The sequence below is a fragment of the Adelges cooleyi genome, unplaced genomic scaffold (genome assembly GCF_023614345.1).
Source record: "Adelges cooleyi isolate 19-005CV unplaced genomic scaffold, UGA_ACOO_1.1 ACOO_flye_CR_arks_rails_tigmint_CR_PRNA_574, whole genome shotgun sequence".
NCBI classification, from domain to species: domain Eukaryota; kingdom Metazoa; phylum Arthropoda; class Insecta; order Hemiptera; family Adelgidae; genus Adelges; species Adelges cooleyi.
Window position 1 is genome coordinate 13,580,243 of NW_026096268.1, and position 24,252 is coordinate 13,604,494.

At 30.4% G+C, this 24,252-nt stretch overlaps 2 protein-coding genes across 3 annotated transcripts in view; both read left to right on the forward strand.

The window, feature by feature from the left end:
* The first annotated feature begins 9,458 nt into the window (after positions 1 to 9,458).
* On the forward strand, positions 9,459 to 13,366 carry LOC126843304 (uncharacterized). The gene is made up of 6 exons (XM_050580729.1): positions 9,459 to 9,630; positions 10,741 to 10,888; positions 11,368 to 11,426; positions 11,600 to 11,792; positions 11,924 to 12,027; positions 13,177 to 13,366. Exons 1-5 carry the CDS (start codon positions 9,523 to 9,525, stop codon positions 11,974 to 11,976), a joined length of 561 nt encoding a protein of 186 aa, XP_050436686.1. The 5' UTR covers positions 9,459 to 9,522; the 3' UTR covers positions 11,977 to 12,027; positions 13,177 to 13,366.
* Positions 13,367 to 16,160: 2,794 nt separating this feature from the next.
* LOC126842653 (protein phosphatase PP2A 55 kDa regulatory subunit) overlaps positions 16,161 to 24,252 on the forward strand; it is a 55,825-nt gene continuing 47,733 nt past the window's right edge. For both annotated transcript variants that reach the window (XM_050579708.1, XM_050579709.1), the window contains exon 1: positions 16,161 to 16,588. The gene's annotated coding sequence lies outside the window, so the exon portion shown is untranslated. The remainder of the gene's footprint in view (positions 16,589 to 24,252) is intronic.

The window sequence follows — 24,252 nt, forward strand, 5'->3', positions numbered from 1 at the left end:
TATTCGTTTGTGCAATTTTTGTTTAAAATTAACAGACAATTACTTCAAGCATAACTTCTATTACTTCAATTTTAAAACTCTTATGGTTTTTTTCAAATTTTAACTGTCGAGAAGTAAACTTTTTCAACTTTTATCCCCCCCCCCTTCCCAAAGTACCAACTAGATGAAATTTGTGATTTATAGAGTTGCTACTCGAAGGAATTGGTCCAGTGTTAAAAAAGTTACAGAGTATACAGATAAAAAAAGCCCACATCATAGTAAAACCAATACCTTCTCTGCTTTGCATCGAAGCCAAAAATAGGTCAAATAATTTTGAGACAATCCGCCCGCCCGTTCAGGCATTAAAATAGCTGAATTTAGGAAATGCGCTTGCTATTATATAGCTAGTACGTACCCAGGCACGCTATGCTGACTTAATAAATTGTTTCAATTCTAATAATATATAACTGTTTGATTGTATATATATATACAGTGTTTTCCTGATAGCTGCTTTGACAATGTCATTTATGCCGCATTTAAGGTATTTCGCGAACTTGAAGTCTGCAAAGGGTCCTATCTGAAGCGAGATACTAATTGGAAAGTTTTAGAATTGTTTCATTAAGGTTTAGGTATGTATGATTTATTTATGGCGCACCGCGTCATTGTTACAGATTATTAATTAATAACACAAATCTAACACTGGTACAACATTCAAGTAACCGTGCTGAAATATAATTAAATAGCTGACTAAATTATTAAGGTGTTTTGACCTATGGGTTTGTGTGTCTTGACCACTCCAATTTGTTAGCCTTAGGTGTGTCTGTGGGTGTACATTGAATTCCTGTTGGTTGCCAAAGCTATTTATTTTATTCAGATTTGGATTTAGATGGGCGAAAGAGTGCATCTCTGGGCCTCATACAATATCGGGACCCACCAACCAATACTCAAATATTCTAAATTAAAAATGTTCAAATATTTTCTCCATGAGTTGGGAAAATAATTTAATATATGTATATACATTTTTAGAATGGATTGAAAAAAAAAATTATAAGTTACCTTTCCAAACATATTATATTTAACCACCACAATAGCAAAGCGCTCCATTTGATAATCGTTTTTTATGTCGATCACATTAAAAATTAGTCTTTTTATTTTATACAAATTAGTTCAGAAAATAATGCATTAAAATTTGTCGATTTCAACGAAATTATAATGAACAATTTGGCAAAGAACAAAATGTTTTTATATTGATTTTTCCTTATAATTTAAAAAAGCTTTTGTTGAAATTTTTTTGATTGCTGTTGTGTAGTTTTTAAAAATAAAAGCAGCCGAACAAAAAAAATATTATCTTTAGGTATTTCTTTATATTTATCAGTTTAATAGATACATTTTTCGTTTAGAATAAAACAGAAAGTTTACCCACTCATTTAAAAATGAGCTAATTATATTTAAAATATTTGTTTTTTTTCAAATGTGTTTGCAGAATCTTATTATAGGAAACGAAACGTGATAACTATGCTTTTTTATGTTACCCAATAGAAGTAACAAAATACATTGTAGCTTTATTTAAAAAAAAAAAACCCTGCTTAATATTCTGAGTCCAAAACAGTTTGGATTCAGACTTAGTTTAAGTAATGCCAAACCTGAAACCGTTAACCTGTCCTAAGTCAGAATACATCTCTTGTCTTATAAACTTTACAAAATGATTGACAACCGTTTTTAATAAGAAGAAAGTGTGTTGATTAAATATTAAGGAAAAGCGGAAATCAAACAGTGGCACATCAAAACACATTTAATCAATCCAACCCGGTCTTATGTTTAGGACGCGAAAGCTTATTTTGCCAATGAGAAAAACTTAAGTGACTGTCGGTCGTATATTAAAGTGCAATCAAGTTAAGTACTTTTATCCGAAATTCAAGAGAGAAGTAATAAATTTTACTATACATAGTAAAATGTGTTGCGAGTTGTTAATTGAAATTGTTCCTATTTGGCTACCATTGAACTATTATCTGTTTGCATGACATAACTTGTTGCAATTATTAAAAAAAAAATACAAAATATAATATAATATTTTATGTCATTACTTAGGTAAAATGAATAAATTATATCGCATGTAATTTTATACAAATACTGAAACCGTAGTTGCTTAATTGCATTTGATCTTTAATAAAGGGTTGTAAAAAAATCGAATAAAATAAAATTATTGTTTTTATGTTTTCCCTAACCTAGCCTTTGACTTTATACACACTTCACAGTGTTTGATGTCAACTCTATTTTATTATCTTTTGACGAATGCGAAACGGATCACTCGAGTGCAAGGAGATAAACTACAAAAAAAACATCTCTCAAACATTGCTGACTCTTGACTTCAGACTCGTCGGTGTTATTGATACACATTGCCTCTCAGGATATTTATGGAGTAGAAAACGTATACGTTACTTTTTGGAAACCGACCAAATCACAAGTAATATATTTAAACACATATATACAAAATTAACTAAGAGCTCAATAAAACAAAATATATATAGACTACGATTATTGTTGATGTGCAGTCAGGATTTAGGGCACGCACATATTTTACAAGGTCTGGATTAAGGATTGAGGCTTTCAATCGCACAATTTTAGTGTAAAAAAGGCTTAAACGCCATGTTGAAAAATCCACATAAAGTTTAACGTTGTATGTTTATTAGCATTCCTCCGTTCAGTCGATGCCAAAATTAAAACAGGAAATGAGAGAACGTCGGCCTTGAAAAATGTTATATTAAAAATCCCGTGTTTGTACACATTATTTTTTTTTCTTTCAGCTCCGGTCATTTCGGATTCCGGTCAAGGACAACACTCGGATACCCTCGCATCTGTTAAGAAAAGTGTTTATTTTCCTCTTGGTCGTACGGCTTTATATTATTAATAATAACATACCATTTACAATGCCGTTGTTCCGCCGCTTGTGAAAAAGAATAATATACAACAGAGGTTAAAAACGTTACCTAGTGCAAAGGTACATTGTTTGCAACTATTGTTGATTAAAACGATTAATAGTATATTAATATGATATTCTAATGGTTTAATATTGAGGTGTGAAATTTAAAACTAATAATTTAACTCTTGGCTATTTTTTTCTGTATTTTAAACCTGTATACCTGCTATAAACCATATTTTTCTCACCGTCAAACTATGTGTGTCTCAGTTTTAAGATTAGTTTCGTTTTTTGAAATTTGAATAAAAAAAAAAACAATCCGGAATTGACGTGGATTACTAGAATCTTTTTCCAAATAGGCTTGTCTATCTTGAATTTTGTTTTAAAAAAATAACCGTCTTAGTTTTGTATTAATCCGTTTTTGAATTTCTCAAATATTAAAATGAATTATTTTTTACAACCTTAAAAAAAGGAACACAATAAAATATTAAACAAAATGAAAAAATCAACCGAATACTACCAAATTATTTAATTTGAATAAAACAAAATAAGATAGACAAAGGATTGAATTATCGGGAATATTAATTTAAAATTGAATGGAACCTAACACCTCTCATCCCCCCTTCCCAGCAACCCTCAAGTTGCATCTATACCTATAGATTATTCAAAATAACTTGGACAACTTTTTACAGGTATTTGTTTGAGTACAATGTGGACATGGATTATACGTTCATTTATTATTATTGTTAAGTTATACCGAAATGCCTTAATTATAATAAGTTATAAATTATTTATAATGGGGAACATAAACAACAACAAGCGCACAAACTGTATATAAACAGAAATAAGTAAATATGTAAGCATGTTATGTAGGTTTAAAGAAAACCGTGGAGATCAAAATAAGAATTGTCCAAAGATTTAAAAAATATTTATTTACGTGGACTTCTATTAAAACAATAATATTTTGTAATTCATGTTATACCTACTTGCTGCAAAGTTACCATAATATTGTTCTATTATTATGGGTTTATTATTCTATATATGGTTTTGTAATGTGTACTAAATGTTAATATTTTCCGTTTTGAATACGAGATAGAAAATCTACAACAGTAAGTCTATTCGTGCACTGTCCACGGAAACACACAAACAATGTTATTGATTTTACAATAAATCAAATTGCCATCCTACATCAGCAAACGCACGCGGTTATCTGACAAACGCCATAAAGTTATTTTGTATTTACGTTACACACATAGGTATACCATTGTGTAATCAAGGCTTAGTGTTTGTATAAGGTAATATTTAGTCCTTTTTTGGTTCTTTGTAATTATTATTAGCGTTGTGCGCTTACGGTGAGTCGGCGAAATCGAAACTTCAAATTATTACTGTCTCAGCCGTTGTGACGTTTGTACAATAATAATTATATTAGACTTACATAGCCGTGACGGGCTGACTGTAAAATTTTGTGCGCTGAGAACGTCGAGGGAGTTGAGATGTCTGCGAGTTCACGGTATTGCCTTTGTTTTTTGTGCGACAGGAGAGCATACGAATCCCATCTCCTAAAATGTCATCGACAATGTAGGCTTGCTTTGTAAAATAATATACTCCATCTCATTTCTCATCTAAACGCTAAAAAGTTTTCAACCCGAGAAGTAGTCGTTCATCTCCAGACCAACCAATCGACTTAAAATGTTCACTGTTTACCGAAGGATTTTGTCGTTTTACGTGTAAATTCTAAAATTGTGATGTTTATATTGTTTACTACACCGAATAGAGATCACGGGGGCGTCCTAAAATAGAAATGGTTTACATTACCCTAGACTATGATAATAGTCTATTTATTTAGCTGTTGGCCTGTTTGTTAATATTTGAGAATATCTAATCAATATTAATAATTATTTAAATATAATGGGAAGTATTTAAATTCTAAATGTATTCTGCAAACTATAAAAAATAAATCTACGGTTATAGAAATATTACCAGGCGTGAGTCCTGCGGGCTATCCTCTCGACTTACTTTTTATTTTACAACATTTCTTTACGATGGCTACATTTATAACTCTCAGTTTTGAGGAGTTTTATGCCAGTGATTTGGAAGCGGTTATTTTTTTAATTCTTGACATTGTGTTGTTGTGTTAACAATAATTGAAATGACTATATCTGGGTTTTACTCGAACCCGTGTAAAGCGAATGTCAAATTACTCTCCCCCCCCCCCCACACACATACATTTCTAGATTCTAGTCTGATTTGCTAGAAAAAACAAACTGATTCTTAATTAGGAAACTCACGTGACGTGACCTTTCCTAGTAGTTAAACTAGGGCTCAGGCATTGCAGGCCTAGTTTGATCTGTAATGCGCAGTTGAAATACACGTATAAGCATAATTGCTAAGCCACTGTTTGTAATCCAGTTAAGATCCGGTAACGCCATACAGGCACCGCGAATTTAGGCGATTACTTGGATTATTTTATTCGATAAATGCATTTTATTTGAACCACAATGTAGCAAACAGCAGTTATCTCAAATCGTTACTGGTTTATTTTGATCATCTCACAAAATGATATGTACATTGATTTTGACCTATTATTATGATTCACTATTATCGTCGTAAAACCGAAAGACATATTTTTTTTTAATAATTAAGCTCAAACTAAATGTAATTATGCTTGCTCTCTCGTCACTCACCTAAAAATAAACCTAGTAGGCTTATAATATAATATCATTTCGTATTATAGTCCAGGCTTAAGGACTAGTTTGTTTCTTTTTTCCCTCATAGAAACTGCGCATCAGGCACTTAAATAGGTTTAATCCCCGGTGTTTCGGTTTTATCCTTAATCCCTATGTTTAATTATTAGTCTGTCTTATCGGTGATGATAATGCTGTTGTAGACCACGTCCTTGGGGCTTTGATTAGTCGGCGCTATTGTCCAATCCACAAAAGCCGTACATAGGTAATTCATACGGGTAAGTATGCTCAAAGCGGGCAATTCGAAAACGGATCGGCCTTCTGACAAATCAATCTATACATTGAATAACTTTACCTCGTCGACAATGGAATTATTACAGCGAAAAATAAAATAAAGTATGGCAATTCGCTCACATACGCACATACTATATACATGCAACTAATTAAACTTACACTTAAATCAACACTAATATTCACCCTTGCTATAGTAACATCAAGGCAAGGCTAATATAATATATTTTTATGGTAAACGACTAACATTTTTTTTTTATTGTTTTCTTTTAGACACGGTTATTATTGTGCATAGTTTATGATCATAAATAACTAATACACAACCTTGCGGTTGTCTAGTTGTATTGAATATATATTTTTCATTCGTCAGTATAACGATAATATATAATATATAGTCCAGTCATTAATCGTCCAGCTTGAAACCTCTTCATAGGTACCTAGTGTTAAAACAAAACTCGGCGATTTCGTTATTAGGTTTTTTTTTTTAACAATTTATTCGGAATCATAATAATATTGGTAACGGACGATTTCACTCGCTAATTATATTAGACCCACTTAAAAAAAAACCCCTTTCTGTCTAACAATGTCTTTGATAGAACGCACCCCCATGAGGATACTTCAAGAAAAATATAATTAATTATTAAAACAAGTTTTATGTTCTAGTCCTATACTTTGTAATATTCCTATATAAAAGTCCTCTGGTTATAGGGGAACCGGTGATGTGATCGATGGAGTGACATTGAATCCCTACTTTCAATTTCATCGTTTTCATAATACACCAAAGCGTGCACGTGATGGCATACATAATACATGTATAAACGGATCGAATAAAGTGCGGGTGACCGAAGGATGGGAAGTAAGTACCAGACAAAAGGGATTCGGTTTCAACGACGGGGGAACATTTTATGGAATGAGAAGATTTTGCAATTCCATTTGTATTGGAACTAGAACGAAGTGGCAAGATCTAATATAGAAAACGAATTGCGCTAGTACATAGGAAAATAAAGCGTAAAATCGTGATGTATTTTTTAGTGCCTTTGAAAAGAATAATGAAATGAAATACAATTAAAAAAAATATATGCTAAGAGAGAACATTTTCTTAAAAATTTACAAACATAATATACATACAACTATGTTGACACAGTTAAGCTTTTATGTACAAAGAACAATATAATTATACAGCAACAATGAGAAAACTTTTTTTTGTTTGTTATTGAAATGCAAAAACAAGGAATAATGATTTTTTTTTTTATGAAGATTTAGAGAGGAGTTGGAGAAGAATCATTGACAAACTATGTTTACTATTTTTTCATAACAGAAAGATCATACTGCATATTTTTCATCATTAATTCGCTGTGTCTTAAATGGTAAACATAAATTTTTGAGCAAAATTAATAATTCGATTTGCGCTTTTTTGAAAAATTAAAAACTTCAACGCCTATTTGTCAAAATTTACTAAATATGGTAAAATAAGCCCTTTATATATTCGATGTATATAATGTATTTTGCAATATAATGTCTAATTTACACATCAATAGGTGAACTATTTCTACTTGGTTTGTACATTTCAACGTATATTAGAATAGCCTAATCGCCAGTGTACTGAACGACTGATCAGTAGGTATGTTATGCGTGACATAAAGTAATCAATATCGGGTAACTGTTTGGGCAACTTGACCTGCTATAGGCTGTCAGCAAGTGTTTGCCAAATGTCTGTAAAGTTTCGTCCGGTTGTTCGCTGTCAAATAATATTCAGCATAACTTCTGCACAACTCAAGTAATATCATTATTGTGAATCTAAAATTAGTGTTTATCTAAAATAAAATATGTTTTTTTATAAATCGGACAGTCAAAGTTATTATATTTTATTCTTTTCTTAAAATCTATATATTCATCAAAAATTTCCAGAAAGAATATTTAGGTAAAAATAAAAATAAATGTTTAAACCATATTTGTTGTTTTTTTATTATGTTAAACGATTGTCCGATTCAGAACAACATATTTTATTCTGTTTTAGACATTTTTTTTGGTAAAAGAGAAAAATGAGATCCCTGATAAAAACAAAATGTTAAACCTTTTGATTTTCTACACAGTTTACAATGTATAGATGATGATATCGGTCTAGTGATTTAGACACAAACTATTGTTCCTCTACAAATGTCGCAAAGATAATTGTATTATTTATTTGGCGATTAACATAATCCATACCGAACAACTTTGAAGAAGCCCTCAATGAAGCAAACAGCACCAAAATAATTAATTTTCTAACTGAAATAAAAATTGTAAACAGCCTCTAAGAACTTTGTATTTTTTCCTTTTGTAAAAAACTTAATATCACTTAGTCACAAGTATTGTCCTCCACACATTATTGGCTAATAACCACAGTCGCCGAAGTCTTAAAATAAATTAAAACAAAATTAACATAATATAATGTATTTACTTTCACTTCAGGTAGCACATACGATGCTCAATAGGAATTCTGAACTTCCGAGTGTCAGGTATTAACAGTAACGAGTGCCTATATTTTATTTATAAATTAGGTAATTAATTATATAACGGTGATGTCGATGAAACCAAATTCAATGAGTAATATCTCTACAGAAGTTGTCACTCTGTGTAGGTGCCTGTTATTGAAATTACAATAATTTACATACAAAGCGAATCTGTCAAAATGCACGCGCCAATCGATATTATATTAATCAGCAAGAATTCTGTATTCGTCCTTGTAATTAGACGAACAAAAATGGATCAACATATTATATCTATTAAATGTCAAGAAACTAGACGCTGTCTTTATGCTGGGTTGATAAATCATCGTTGACATCAGAAACATGCTACAGATAATGTAATTATCGTGTAGTTAAAATTAAATTAAGCACATCACTCGGTAGAGCCAAAATAATATTATATTCCCAATAGCAAAGCATACGAATTGTTTAATAATAAGTACATTTGGGTTCAGAACAACAGTAATCTAATCGTTTGTTTTAATAGAGACAAAAATGGCTAATGTCAAACAATTATTTTTTAATTTTATTAACACAACACTTCTAGGAGAAATTTTATTGTGATTCTAAAAAAAAAATTATATTCAATCTTTTTTTTGAATTTCACTTTGGAAATAATAAAAAAACATATATTTAATAATTAAAATTACCATGAAACCACAATAAACGAGCTTAACGAGCTAGATTTTATAGATTATTACAATATCAAACGATAAAGTAACTTCTTAGAATTTGAACAACAGTCAGATTCAGAGAATATTGATTAGTTTTAGTTTTAGACAACGAATTGTGCACTTTAAACTTTACAGAATGACCCAACATTTCGATAAACTTATTTACTATAAAGATTAATTTTTAGCGGTGGGCGAAAAAAAAGCTAAAAAATAACATTTTGTTACAAGACGAATGAGTAAATAGGAAATAGCTAAATTGTTTGTATTTGTCAAGCGGCAAAACAATTACTATTTTTTTTTTACGATTCATAGGCTATAGCCACGATTTATTTTAAAATAGAATTTTAAACTACATTGAACAAACAAAAGACATATGCGTTTATACAACTTCCATACGCTTTACACTAAATTCGCTGTAACAGAAACCATTTTAAGTTTTATACAACTGCGAAACAGTATACGATTGTTTTATGCATAGAATAAAAAACACAATGATGAATTTGAAAAATTGTTTTATGTTTTTATATTTGCTTGTGCATTTGTATACAGCAAATGCAGGAATTTGCGAAAATCCAACGGTAAGTTGAATATTTTCTATCTAATTATACAGTGTCTTATTTTTAAAAATACTAATCGATTTTTCTCCAAAAATACTAATTATATCAAAAAGTTGTTTATTAGAGACTTTTAGAGTACAAAAGGGGCCGTTAAAAAAAAAATATGGTCCAAAATTCAAAATAGCCGACTTTCGGTCAAAAATATGTTTTTTTTATATGGAAACCATGTATTTTTTGTTAGCCAAACAAATGTTCTTATCAAAACTAATAACTTTTGTGGGAAAATTTGTTCGGTAAAACCCATAATTTGTAAATTAAGTTTCTAGCTATTTTGAGTTGTTATTTTACTTTGATGCATATGGTAACCGTGTCATGTGTGGTAACCTAAAAGCGGTATCACAGCTACGTCGTCTGTCGTGTCGTGTGCCTTATATCGCCTTCTGATTGGCCGTTGTAATCACGGTATCATTGAGTAACCAAGGCCAAGGAGATCAAAAAATTATGTACAATAAAGTTTCTGGCTAAAATTGTAGTATTTATTATCTGGCCAAAAGTAACTTAACATAGAGAATTAAACTATTTTGAATTTATTATTTAGTTCTAATTTGAACGTTGAACGTACAACATATCTCTTATCTCTTATCTTCTATATCATACCCCTATCCCCTACCCACTATCTCCCGTCTCAATCACTAACCCCTATCCCCCACCTCTATCAATACCCCCTATCTCCCACCCTATCACTCACCCCATCCCTACCCCTATCTCCCACCCCTATCTTACACCCATATTTCCCAACCCCTATCCCCTACCCCTATCACTCACCCCTATCTCTTATCTCATATCAGATAACAGTGTAACGCTATTTTCGTTATAATTTTTTCGGTTATGTGCCACAGCTAATTCCACCCTAACCCCATTCCCACCCCAACCTCATCTTTTTTTTTTTTTATAGACGTCCCCTTTTGTACTCTTAAAGTCTCTAATGAGCAACTTTTTGATTGAATTAGTATTTTTGGAGAAAAATCGATTAGTATTTTAAAATGGGAAACCCGGTTTGATACATTAAAAAATAAAAATTGTATTCTCTATAAATCTATCGTATTAAAAATAGAAATGTTATAACTTTAGCTACTAGCCAAAATTTACAAAGGGTGTTTAGAAGATGGCAAAGGTGTTTATACGGATACAGTCAGAGATTACTTAAAGAAACCAAACGTGCTCAATGAATTTAAAATTTCTAATTCGGATGCCAAAAAGATACGTGATTCCGTGTGGGGTTCGTTGAATAATAATAATTCATTAACAGATATTATAAAATATATACATGTGAAATGTGAAAATAAATAATCACTTTAATGTTGTACATAAATAAATATCAATAGGTATTGGTAGTGTGTTTTTTCCAACATTTCTGAGGAGTATTTATATTATTATTAAGAAGGCGTTTGTAAAAATAGTTGGGTAGAACAAGTTAATATAATGGTTACACTAATTGTAATTAATATTGAAATATTCATTTTACGACTTTCCCGCAGAATTTTTTTTTAGTTTAGCGATTTTAGTTTTCTTAAAAACTGAACAAGCCGACAAATCAAATTATTGTTTTTAGATGATTTTGATGTGTAGTACCTTTGTCGGCCAAAATATTATTTAAAAAAACGCAATAATAAAAATTGAACGACTCCAGTTTCCATTCGTTACAGAATAGAATCGTTTGGTAAATTGTAATGTGTATACTTTTATATTGATTTCTAGATACTAAAATGTCGCAAGAGGAATTTATAGCATCAGTAACAGCAAAATTTACTTTGGAGGTAATTATGATTTTTTTCTATCCTAATATATGATACATTAAAAAAAAATATATATAATAATGAAATACTCTATAAACCTAATGAATAATATAATAGTAATAACTCTAGATGCATTATTTCTATAATATTAGTTTTTAAATTGTAAATCAAAGACACAAATTAAATGATTTTAGCAACTCGTTTATATTTATATAAGAGTATATCGTATGGTTGAAGTAAAAAAATCAATATCAGGTGTTTTAACACAATACGTCTACGAAAAAAATAAAGTTAACAAGAGAAGAGTTAAAAAGTATTTACTGAAGAAACAACGTCGTTATAGACTAAAAAAAGAGGATATCGAAAATATTACTGCACCATTGAAGGGTACGTAGGAAGAACAAGTTATAAAAATGTAAAACGCTTTTATTAATAATAATAATTGCAACCACACAATTTGTTACAGCATTGAATAGTTTGATAAATTTTAATGTGAATACTTTTAAAATGATTTCTAGTTGATGATATGTCATGGGAGGAATTTCTTAGATTTATGGTTTTAAAAAAATAATGTATACACTTTAAGCAGCCGGTGGTGGATATAAACATTTGCAGCCTCTAGGCAAGTACTCTGTTCACCTTTACACATTTTTTTTTTTTTATAATGTATTGTTTTAGTTGTTAACTTTTTTAATGTGATAAATAATAATAATAATAGTGACATACTGTAGGCGGCTTAAGTAAATTATTAGTTTTCTAAATAGTAAATACAAAAATAAAAAGACGAAACACATTGAGGGGGGAAAGTATCAACCTTTAGAAAAAAAGTATAAAAATAATATGTATACTGTTTGTTAAGAGAGGCCTTTTGTTATTTTATTGGATTGTAAACGTTTGTCTCGATAATAAATTATCTAGGGAATATCAACGATAAAAATTTGGAAGTGATTTTAAAAAATGTCATAGTGTGTCATAGTGTGTAAGATACATAGTGTGTAAGATTTAAACAATTTGTTGGTGTTTTTCTACAATTTCTAAGATGAAGAGATGAACTTTTTACATTTATGACTGATTATAGGGCCTTTCAGGAGCGATAAAAAAATACCCCTTTCCTTTTAAATTCGAGAAAAAAACGTCTCAAAAAATGACATATTTTAACTAAAAATAATAATGTGCTTATTAAAAAAAAGTGAAATAATTTAAATTTTTTGTGGAATATTCCTTAAACTATGGGGGATGAACTCTGTAATAATATTATATGTATCGATATGTATGCATTGACAAATCAATCAAACATAAAATAAAACAAATTTCGCTCTGAATGAGTAAATATGTTTTTTTTTACTTTTCAACTTTTGTGACTGAGATTCGAAAATTTGTCTAACGGTAGATCTAGAGCAAGTTTGTAGTATCCAAAGAGAAGAAGTGAAAAAATACCTTTTGATGGTGGTAAATTACGTGTTGTTTTGTTAGAACAGATAATTGTTCAATAGATACCTGAGATAATTACGCTGATATGTTGGCCACAATCGTAACAGTATTTGTAAGCAGATGATCAACCCCAAACGTATAGAAGTACTAAAAATAAAATTATATGCTAATTGCTATCTTTTAAGAGTTCTTTTAGATTAATTTTATTACTTTTAGTTACACCTAACAAATAACTCTGTAATAAGACTGTTGACTTTTCTTACTGGATATTACATTTTATATAATTTTACATATTGTATTATTACCGCATTGTTAATTTATTGTTATATCAATATTTCAGGGCTACAAATTGACTACAACATCCTATCGCTATTCGCTGTATTCAAAAAGTCAAACTTTCTAAATTATTCATTTTGTGTTTATTTAAATAAAAAATCAAGGTATATGTATTAATTCTTAAAATTCTAAAGGGTGTGTGTGTTTTTTTAATTGATTACTGTACTATTTGTGTGATTTCTAAATTTTATTTTTAAATAATATAAATTTATAAAAAATTTTAATAACTAGTTTTCAGCTTATTAAAAATATAAATTAACCTTAGCTAATATGTCTTTGTTTCTGATAACAAAAAAAAACCATATATAAATAAATATAGTATTTAATTTAAACTGTAAAGTTGAGAGTATTATGAAAATCTGGAAAAATTTAATTTCTTGAAGATTTAAGAATAGAAAATTAGGCTGGAATTATACCTAGGTCTATTCTAAACACTTTTTTATTTATATTACATTGATCAAAAAATATATTGTACATTAAAAACAAAAATACAAAGATTTAATGATGAATCGATGCTCAGATGCAAAAATAATCCCAGTCAAAATGTGTAGTACATTATTCTCAATTTAATAAAATATATACGTTACCATTTAAGTTTTAAAAGTTGCTATAAAAAAAAACTAAGTTGGGAAGGGGTTAAAAACAAAAACGAATTGTGAAAAAATGAGATCACGTTTTATAAAAACATTATAAAAAAAAAATTAAATTATTCATTAAACCCAGTGAGATATTGACTGGTTCATGATAAAAGAAACACCCTGTATTAGGGTGGCGCAACAAAAAAAATTTTTTTTGCCCACCACTAAATATTAATCTTCATAGTAAATAAATAAATTTCTCAAAATTTGGGGTAATTCCGTAAAGTTTAACAGGTCGCTCAGCGCGATTTAATATAAATTTTAGGCATGTGTATAATGTGTATAATTACCATTAAGCAGATTAGTTTTATTATTAAAGTTTAATTTCAAAATGTTTAATTTAAACTTTTTTATTCTTTTTTACGACAAAAATGATATCATTATTTCAAGTCCATGTTGTATGTTTAGTTGTATCGATTGTTGGCGACATGCGATTTTTTGTCCATATAAGCAAGTGCTCGTTTTTTAAGTTTCTATTAAATTATTAATTATGTGACAAAGTACACCGCATTGGTCGTTGTTACTGTTAACGGCCATGAACAAACACAAAAATATATAAATAACCGCATAGGGGCAACCTGGCTATAGTATAAGAAGAAAGGTGGGATGGGATAGTTGCATTAACTTGAAAAAAAAGTAGTAATAATAATTTGATCTAAAAGTGAATGCATGCAGAATTCTGTTTTATAAAATCACTATCTCTTGGTATGTTGAGTTGACTCAGATCTCGGCTCATCCTACTTAACCAGATTTTATAAATAGTTAACTAACATTACCGTGATTGGCTGGGAAACTCAAGCGGGCTACTATCATTAAACAGCAACCCGATAATAATCGCCAGTGAGATTTCTACAAACGATGGAATAGTGTGCATACAACCCATTCCGTGTTCAAAATAATTTAAAGTGAATTATCATTTAAAAATTTAAGATAGTAAACGTGCAAACACAATAAATAGGTACACTATACCTTGTTCTTTTTCACTCAGCTGTCAACTTATTATTATATTGCTTGTAAACGAGCACGACCTATACAATGCTAATAACTTTCAAACGTTACACATATTATTATTATTACTAGTTGTTTATTTATTTCACATTTCTCAGTTTAATAAATTATGTTTTGTGTGTCTATGTTGATTAAAGCTGTTTTTTCCCCGTCTCAAGAAGCCAGAAGTGACGTTGTAAATAAAACATTATCATTAAAAGCCCTTAATGGATACTTTACGCTAATTCGAATACCCTCCGGAGCGCTTAAAACCCTAAAAACTGTTATTTTATCAACCGTCTAGCAATACGTTTTCTATTACATTCGTCTCTTGATTAATTATTGTACATTTTTATTAACTTATACATTGGGGCTCGTATGGAAGGGGGAAAAAAATGTTGTTCAAATGATACTTGCCGAAATTTGTTCAAAAAAAGAATCAATGGTGATTTGTCATAAGTTAGTCAACAACACAGAATACTTGATTGTAACTTGTAACACTAAATATTATTATTATTTTGATCAATCGACAAGGACGACAACTGGCAATTAAAACTGCCATATAATCATAGTTGTATTTTTTTTTTTGTATCATTCCAGTGAGATTTGTTTTGTTCATTTATTGTACTTAAACGACGAAATGTCCATCATAATGTATATTATTACACGATGTAAATGATTAATTATTGTCTAAGTCGTTAATATAGTGTAAATGGTACCTAACCTAAAAACATAATTAAATACCTAACTCCTACTAACTTAACTCAATTTATTTTTTTTTTCCAAGAGATATTGTATGAAATTTTAGTTTAAGACATTAAATCGTATGGCTTATGATCATAATAGTAATGGTGTCGTGACATTTAAAATATATAGCTCTCGGCGAGGGGGTCGTAAACGATTTATCATAATTATCACACTAGGGTAAAATATACCGGGTGTCTCCAAACAAATGAATTTTTTTTCCAGAATCAAACAATCATTTTACAACATTAAAACACACATTTATTTTTTTCCACAAACCCACAGTTACCGTCGTCATCAGCCGGTAAGAGATTTCTTGTGTTCAGTGCGCCCATATCGATTAATTCGCCGGTAAAACAAGTTGCACCAACACCAAGACGAATGGGGTTGCGTTAAAACAATACATTTAACTATTATCTTCCGAGTTATTTATCGCAAGCCCGACACACAGCTGCCAAGGGGAGGTGTCGGGCAACCCTGGAAAAAGCCGTCGGTTTTTGTCGTTTTCCCACCACTTGTTCGTGGAGCGCGAGCAGCGCGGCCGACGATGCGCCAACGGCGGCCAGGCCGACCGCGTGGGTACACGTTCGGTTTAGCGCGCTCGCACAGCACATACGTTCGCCGTCGTCGACCGTCGCTGCCGCTGTTGCTCTGTCCGTTAAAAATATATACTTAGGTACTTATTTAAAAAAAAATCGTCTACGAAATTCGAGAAAAAAAACCCCCGCCGACAAACGCCGCTCGGTGTGGGCTCGCTTTCGTTCCAAGGGGGCCCGACGACCCCCGCCCAAAATCTACAAAAAAAAAAAACCTATACACACCCTCCCTGTGGTTTTTGGCGCTAGAGACATTCTTTTTATTTACCGCCGTGTACCGTGCGCGTTCGCTTGTGAGTGTTTTTTGTGTGCGTGCATAATATTTTCACGATAGTATTATATTATTATTATTGTGGTTAAATCGCTTGGAAACGCAAAGATGTGTTCGCCGCCTCCTCTTCCGCCGCCGCAATCGTGGATAACGCTGTCGGTCGCGATTTTCTACACTAAGGTAAGCTTTAAAAGTATATTATTGTATAGAGGGAAAAAAATTAAAAAAAAAAAAAAGGGTTCGAAAGTGAACGAATATATTGTGTGCAAACTCTAGCAACGTCTTAAGTGCGATTCGGGGGTTCGATAGCCCGTCTGAACATTGTAATAAAAATAAATATAATATCTAGGGTCGAATTCTATATTGGGTCCTCCTGTACGGCTATTAACCGCAGCGAAACGAAAGCGTACCTTCACGATCGCGCCCTATATAATATTATATGCACTTACATGTATATTGTGTGCGATCAATTGTGTACCTTATAATATGACTTGAGCATAACCCCGTTCCGAGTGATTTGTGTAGAATATGTTTCTACGAACAAAATAGTACAATATTCGGTTGTCTTCCGCGCTGTCAATCATTTTTATTGAAAAATCGGTCATTACTCATTATTGGGGTATAACATGTTATTTTATTATGGTTACCAATCGGATATATTATAATATGACCTATCCGACTGATGACTAATTATATTACAGTTTGGTCGGAAAATATAATAAATCATAAATACAATTTGTCTGGAAAACGAATCGCAAGGCGGAAATATTATTTAGGTACACAAACCGTAAACGATAGTCGTCTGTACGAATAACGTCGATCAATATAATATTATATTATTAATCATCAAACAACATTGAACATAAATACTATTATTAAAACTAAAAGTATACAGTTTTTTTTTTTTTAAATAACAAAGTTAATTATAAAAAAAAAGAGTATAATAGTTCCTAATTAAAAGTAAAAACTTGTTATCATAAAAATTAATCAACAAAATGATTTATCGAGTTTGACCTAAATTATTAGTCATGTCCAAGCCGTCTCAAAAATATAAATATAATTGCCCAAAATAAGATATCAATACATCTAACGATTTGCCTTAGGCAACACGGCGGAAATATTAATTTAAATATTTTCGAGGCCTTTTATCTAATAAAAATGACCGGAACGGTCAAGAGCATTATTATTTAGGATGAACTCTAGAACACTGACCCCGTCATTTTTATTGACCATTGCAAATGCCTGACGTATTTTGGCGAGACGTCCGACACATTTGTTATTATTTTTTAAATTACTAAAACCTTAAGTACCTGAAGTATTATTCATGTAACAGTAACCTAACCAGAAAAACAACGCGTTATTCATACTATTATTATGCAATCGGTGCATGCTTGAATTAATTGTGCCCATAAGTTCACTGAACGTTAAACAAAAAATTCACCCTTTTTCCATAAAAAGAAAACAAACACCCACATGAAATTAAATCAATACATTTAATTAAGTTTAAGACTTTATGGTTACAAACTAGAAATGTACAAATTTCAAATGATTGTTCAGTAAAAATAATAACAAAAAATACCCAATTTTGGGACTCTTACTACTTGACATTTATCAATTTATTAAACCTTAAAAGCACTTCTGAAAACATGATTTTTTAACGCAGTCGAGTTTTTATAAAGCTATTTATAGATTTCCATCAAAGCGTTTTTTTTTTTGGCACAGATTTTTTCACTTTCAGACAGGATACAAAGATTTTTTACTGCTTTTCACTGGGTTTCATTTCATTTTCTACGATGGCTTTTTTTTTTACATACGCCTACATATCCTATGACCGAGTGCCACGAGAATAAAAGGTGGAAGCGGTGTCGCTTTTTGGTCTTAGGTAGCTTCTTTCTCTGAACAAGCGACCGACTAAGGAAATAAAGTATAATCAGCTTATTTCTTTTCATAAGTAGCAGTCTTCCGTCATTCTCCCCGAGTTCCAAACTTGTTTTGCCAACAATACCACGGCGTCAGTTGCATCTGCAGCCCGCTCGTTAGGGAAAATATAAACTTTAAACTTGCAAAAGAAGACGAGACATTATTTATAAAAAATTAAAAAAACTTACACATAATAATAATTTATACCAATAATTGTATTCTGTTTAGCTTCGAGGAAGCATGTAGTTTTTTTTTAAAAATACTTTTGTGTCTAGACCATCCACGATAACTTTTTTTAACCCTTAGTACCGATGGTACTTTACCCCTGAAAAAGAAAGCTATTTATCGTTTGCGCTTATTTAATCTTCTAAGAGCCACTTGATGTCACGTGTAATGGGCAATAGAACCTATTTATTAGTAGTAGGACTGTAATATATAACATGCATAATTATGCTGAGCAACGGACATAACGGTTGTTATCGATTTACTCCTCTATTGGTACTTTGGAAATTGTACTTTTTTGTGATTAAATTTTAAACTTAAGTGAACAATGTACAAACATAATCCACGTCATATTCGCTACAACATTATGTCCAAGCTCATATTTCAGATAACTTAAGTGATTTTTTTGACGGTGATGCTCGTGACCTTATGCGATTTATATGTAATCTGATACTAAAACGGATTATCACGTTCAAAACAGACTAAAATAATTGATTGGTTTCATATATAGTACACAAGACTCATATACGTCATCACTCATCACCCGCATGTAATAATATAACGACAGTATATGATTAGTACAATGACAATACTGTAATTTTCTTGCACACAAACAAAATACCAATAACAGTTACTCAAAAACTAATACTTATATTAGTTTTTGGAATACAACCGAAATAAGAAATCAACAATATTATTATGCAGACATAATTTGTATAAAATCGTTTTAGTCGTGTATCTATGGTTAACCCCTAAATAACATTGTAGAATAATTTATGTGTATGTATTATCATATAAATTGAGCCTGATACTTCTACGATTTTTAAGGAATATCCTGTCAAGTATTTGAACTCAATGTAATTGATACCCACTTCGTACAAAATCCATTATTATTCAGGACCATTGTTAGGCACCTCAAGACTCTTCAGTCAACTAGTCTATTCACTCTATAGTTTTAAACAACAGTATTACTCGCTGAGCAATCAACGCACGTTTCTAAAGGGGGGAAACAGTACCCGATATATTTTTTAAAAGGTTTTGAACACATTTTACTTTTTGAATCTTTACTGGCAAAAATGATTATGCGGTACCATTGTCCGTTACAACAGTCAACACTGTAGAATTTAAAATAATAAACTAAGAATAGTAATGTTTGTAACCGTATTGTGTGATACAAGTAGTAAGTACATCGAAAATATATTTTGGAATATGCTGTATGTTAAACAACTCATAATATTCTATAAAGTCATTTACAATGTAATATTAAAATTAAAAAACAAGATTTTAGATTAAATAATATATTTCCGTTTTGTTTGCAAACTCCTTTATATATAATACAAAGCAGAAACAGTAGCACGAACTGAATAACTTAAGGTTTTATATATAGTTTGACCGAATTAAACAAAGTAAGCAGGTTGAAGACAAAAGTTTTTAAGTTTGGAATTAAAGATTACAACTCACAAGTACATAAGTACAGTGAGTGGGTCAAGAACATAATATATTATAGGAAATGTATGTAAATCTGTCAAATACTTAGTAACCCATAATAATATGTGTATTGTGTATACCAGAAAAATCAATCATAAACAACAGTCAAGTATCAATATCAGATACTTTTATGTATAGGATTCTAGAATAATCCATACGGGGCAAGTGTATTCTGATAAATAGTTGAAATTTAATATTGAAAATAAGCCGTTTGAATCACGGGTAACAATTGACAAAGATAAATGGTCGTTTTCATCAGTCTACCCTTAAAAACAAGTAGGTATAGTTTAAATAACACTACAAATAAATTTTACCTAATTGTTAAGACAAAATGGTGAAAACGGCTATAAATTATTCAAACCATGTTTATGAACTTTAAAGAGGCATAATTAAACAGTAAAACATATCGTTTAGTACTTGAGACATGTGTTTGCCACAACTAGAACATTCAGATTGAAATAAAAATGGTATACATTTGATTAGATAAATAGGTTTTTCTTAAATTCGTAGACGTTCCAATAAATAGGCATTAAGTGTACTTTTTTTGTATATTTTCGTGAAACGACCTTTAAAAGTTTTTATTTTCCGTAAGGCTTTGTGTTAATTTGTTTCAAAAAACATTCCAAAACTTTTTTGATTATTTTCGCAGGAGAGCCATCCTTTCTACACAATAAAAAGCGCATTCAGTTTTCTATTTTATGTTATCGTAAAAACAAAAGACTGCTTTTCAAAAAATTGACTTGGGTTTTAGTAATTTTTCATTGAACGGCCACGTCTTGAGCCTTCTTATCAATCACAATTCTTATCACTTTTTTTCAACGCAAATCATTTTCCTAAAAAATGTAACTCCATCTCTACCGAATACCGACAGTTGCAGATTGGATGCTGGATGGCTTGCCCTCTTGGAATTTTCTTATGTAAAAAGTGAATACACAATTATGTAGATTGTTAATCATTTCGAATTGTGATTCAAAAGTAATGCCATGCGGAGAATATGATTTTCTGCTGTTCTTACAATCGAAACACAGACACACACAACTCATCCGTGACTCTACTTGTTTGTTGTTATTATTACTATTACTTTTTTTTCTCTTTACTTCAAATTCCGACCGTCATTTTTTTTTCACTCGCCATTCTCGCAGGTCTCGTCGTATAAAATATAAAATATTATAACGGTACAATTATGGTATTTTTTTTCTCCCGTAGTACTCCAAAACGAAATGAGATTACTTATTTTTTTTTTTTATTCTACCAGAATTCGTTAGTTTTTTGCGGTATTTCTTGTGGATGATGATGATGTGTATCACGCGGGTCGGATGCATTATTTTTGTTACATACTTTGACATCCGTGTGACATTCACAGCGCGTTGTAATGGTTATATTTTTGCCTTCTCGCCGCCGATAATAATTGGGTCTAGGTTTCCGACACACAATGTCACCGGATTCGCCATTAAAAAACCAGTTACCTACGGACTATGACGAAAAAGTTCCATATGTTATGCATGTACTCAATGCACTCCACGAAGGATAACGAATGTATAAAAGTCTATAAAAAGAGCTAAACGCATTAAATCCATCTTCGTGTTAACATGATCGGATATTTTAGTACAAGAATATTACTCTCCCACCACAGTAATAATATTATAATGATTTGGTTTATGATTGTATACTTGGAAATAATTGTTACTAAATCGAATACATTAGTATAATAATTGTACTTTTTTTTAATATTTTATTTAATTATTACAGTTCGCTATACTTTATTTTACTGTACGTATGGAAAATTGTATTGATTTTGAATTACCAAAAACAAAACATGTGGCACAAATGTAATGGCATTGAGAGTCTATGACATTTCTCGAAAATCTACTCTGGTTTATTTTTCTCTGTTTAGATTTGTTTAATATTTAACCGGTGGGCTTCGGTTGTTATTGTTTATTACCAAGTTTGTTTGTTTCTAAGGTTAAAGAATAAAATTAATAAATAATTTTAAAGTGACCAAAAAATACCGTATACTAAATCATGGAAATTAATGTAATGAATTGCGCAGAAATAAAATTTACATATGTGAATTATTTTTTTTTTAATTGACAAATTGATTCGTTGAATTCAATGTTCTTAACATTTAATGGCGCGCCTATATTGCACGATTTAGCCAAGGCGAATTACTAATTACACTCATTAGCTTTATAATTTATAATAATATTATGCTGTTACTGCCAAGTTCTGTCGGCTCTATTTTATATCTCTATACACTGCTGGTGATTGTTGAATGAGATATGGACTCCGAAATAGCCCGGGCTTGGGTCATCTGCCAAAACTTGCTGGAAACGACCAGGATTTTGTTTATTTTGACTCGTTAAATTTAATTGAAAGTAAAACGATATCTAAATTCATATTATATTTTCATGTGTTCTATATAGTTTTCACTCTTTCCCAGTGGTCAGTTCATAATATATTCTATTGTACTTACAGAGCCATCCGTAGTGATGGTCGGTGTGGTGAGCAGCAATTGTATGAACAAGGCGAGTAGGATTTATAATTTTATAATTTATAATACTGAGTCAGATGAAAAAAAACAGTTATAAATGGAACAACAAATAATAGAGTTATTACTTTCGATCGAGGCATTGAAATGTTAATATTGTTAGACTATAGAAGTGTATCAACTAATTATTGATAAAAACAAATCAACAACAATTCTTACAAGAAAAATTCAAGAGGAGACATCACAAACAGTCAACAAACTAATACTAAGCATAATAATAATAATGATAAAAATAGTAATAAGGATAATTGTAATCATAATAATTAATATAATAATAATTAATGATAATGATAAAAATGATAAATAACTTGGTGTTGTATTTTATTTTGGGTAATCGAATTGCAAACGTTAAGGTTTAAACTTTAAAAAGTAGAAATCATCAAATATAAATATAATATGTTATGTTCGATATCTGCACAAGGCAAAAATTAACATTAAGGAAATATTTGTTTTATTATTTGATTTCTCGTCAAAGAATGATTTTTGAAATATTTTTACAGTATTAAATTATTATTAATTATTATTATTTCAATATGTATTTTTACTGTTTAATGTGTGCGATCCAGTAAGCCGTAAGGATTTTATTTTTTTTAATACTAAACTTTTGACGGATTGAAATATTAAGAAAACGGCGGTTTTTCGGTTGTTATTGTAAACTTTACGATTTTGGTTTTGAAAATACATAATGCAAAATGGGTTGTCTTTTACGTAGCAAGTTTTATGCGATTTGATTTGACAAAAAAAAATAAAAGGTTTCATACTTACACTGAAACTGTGAACACCTGAATATAAACTTTGGTTGAAACTAATTCGTTTAAATTCCATACAAACCGACTTACAGTATTCTTGGAATCGGATCTTGGCAGGATTTTGTTCGCCTTTCAACTTTAATAGAATTTCAATTCGTAATCGGATAAACTACATCCATAATATTTATTAAACATTTTTCATATTTAATAACATAAACTTATAAAATTTTTGTAATTGATCAAAAACAAAAACTTTGCTAAAACCGCTATTTTTTTTTCATCTGCTTGATTAATGATGAATTATAGTTTATGCATGTATAATTCAAATAAAACAAATGAATTTACGTTATTTTGTATTGTACTGATATTTTTTTACTACATCAACTTTGTACTTGAATCTTTTTTTTTTTTACCACTTTTTATGGAATCATTATAAACTTTGACGTCCTTGTGAACGACTTGAACCCGTATAGCAATGGAAAAAAAATGCGGGTTCTCTAATTTATGTACTAAAAAAAAACACTTTATTTTTGATCGTGTCAATACAACGTGCGTTCATTAGTATGTGGTTCACATTCACCTTGAACTTATTTGTGAAACTTTCCCCGAACAACCTTAACGAGTAAAGCCGGGATACTTGTAAATCATAACACACAGTTTGCATGCTGTCAATTGTTTTTCCAATTAAAACAATTCCTTTGAACTAGAACGTGCGTCAAGCGCACACTCTTCATAAAATGTTATATATTATAACAACAGGATTTAAGGTATAGACATTTAACGTTTAAAATTTAATCAACTTTAGCCGAACACTCAAAAAGTGTCGCAAGTTGTTAAACAAATTTGTATGCACCAGTAGTCACCGGTTAGGGATTTCTTTTTAAACTAAAAGTATTTAAAACGATGAGAAAACGATT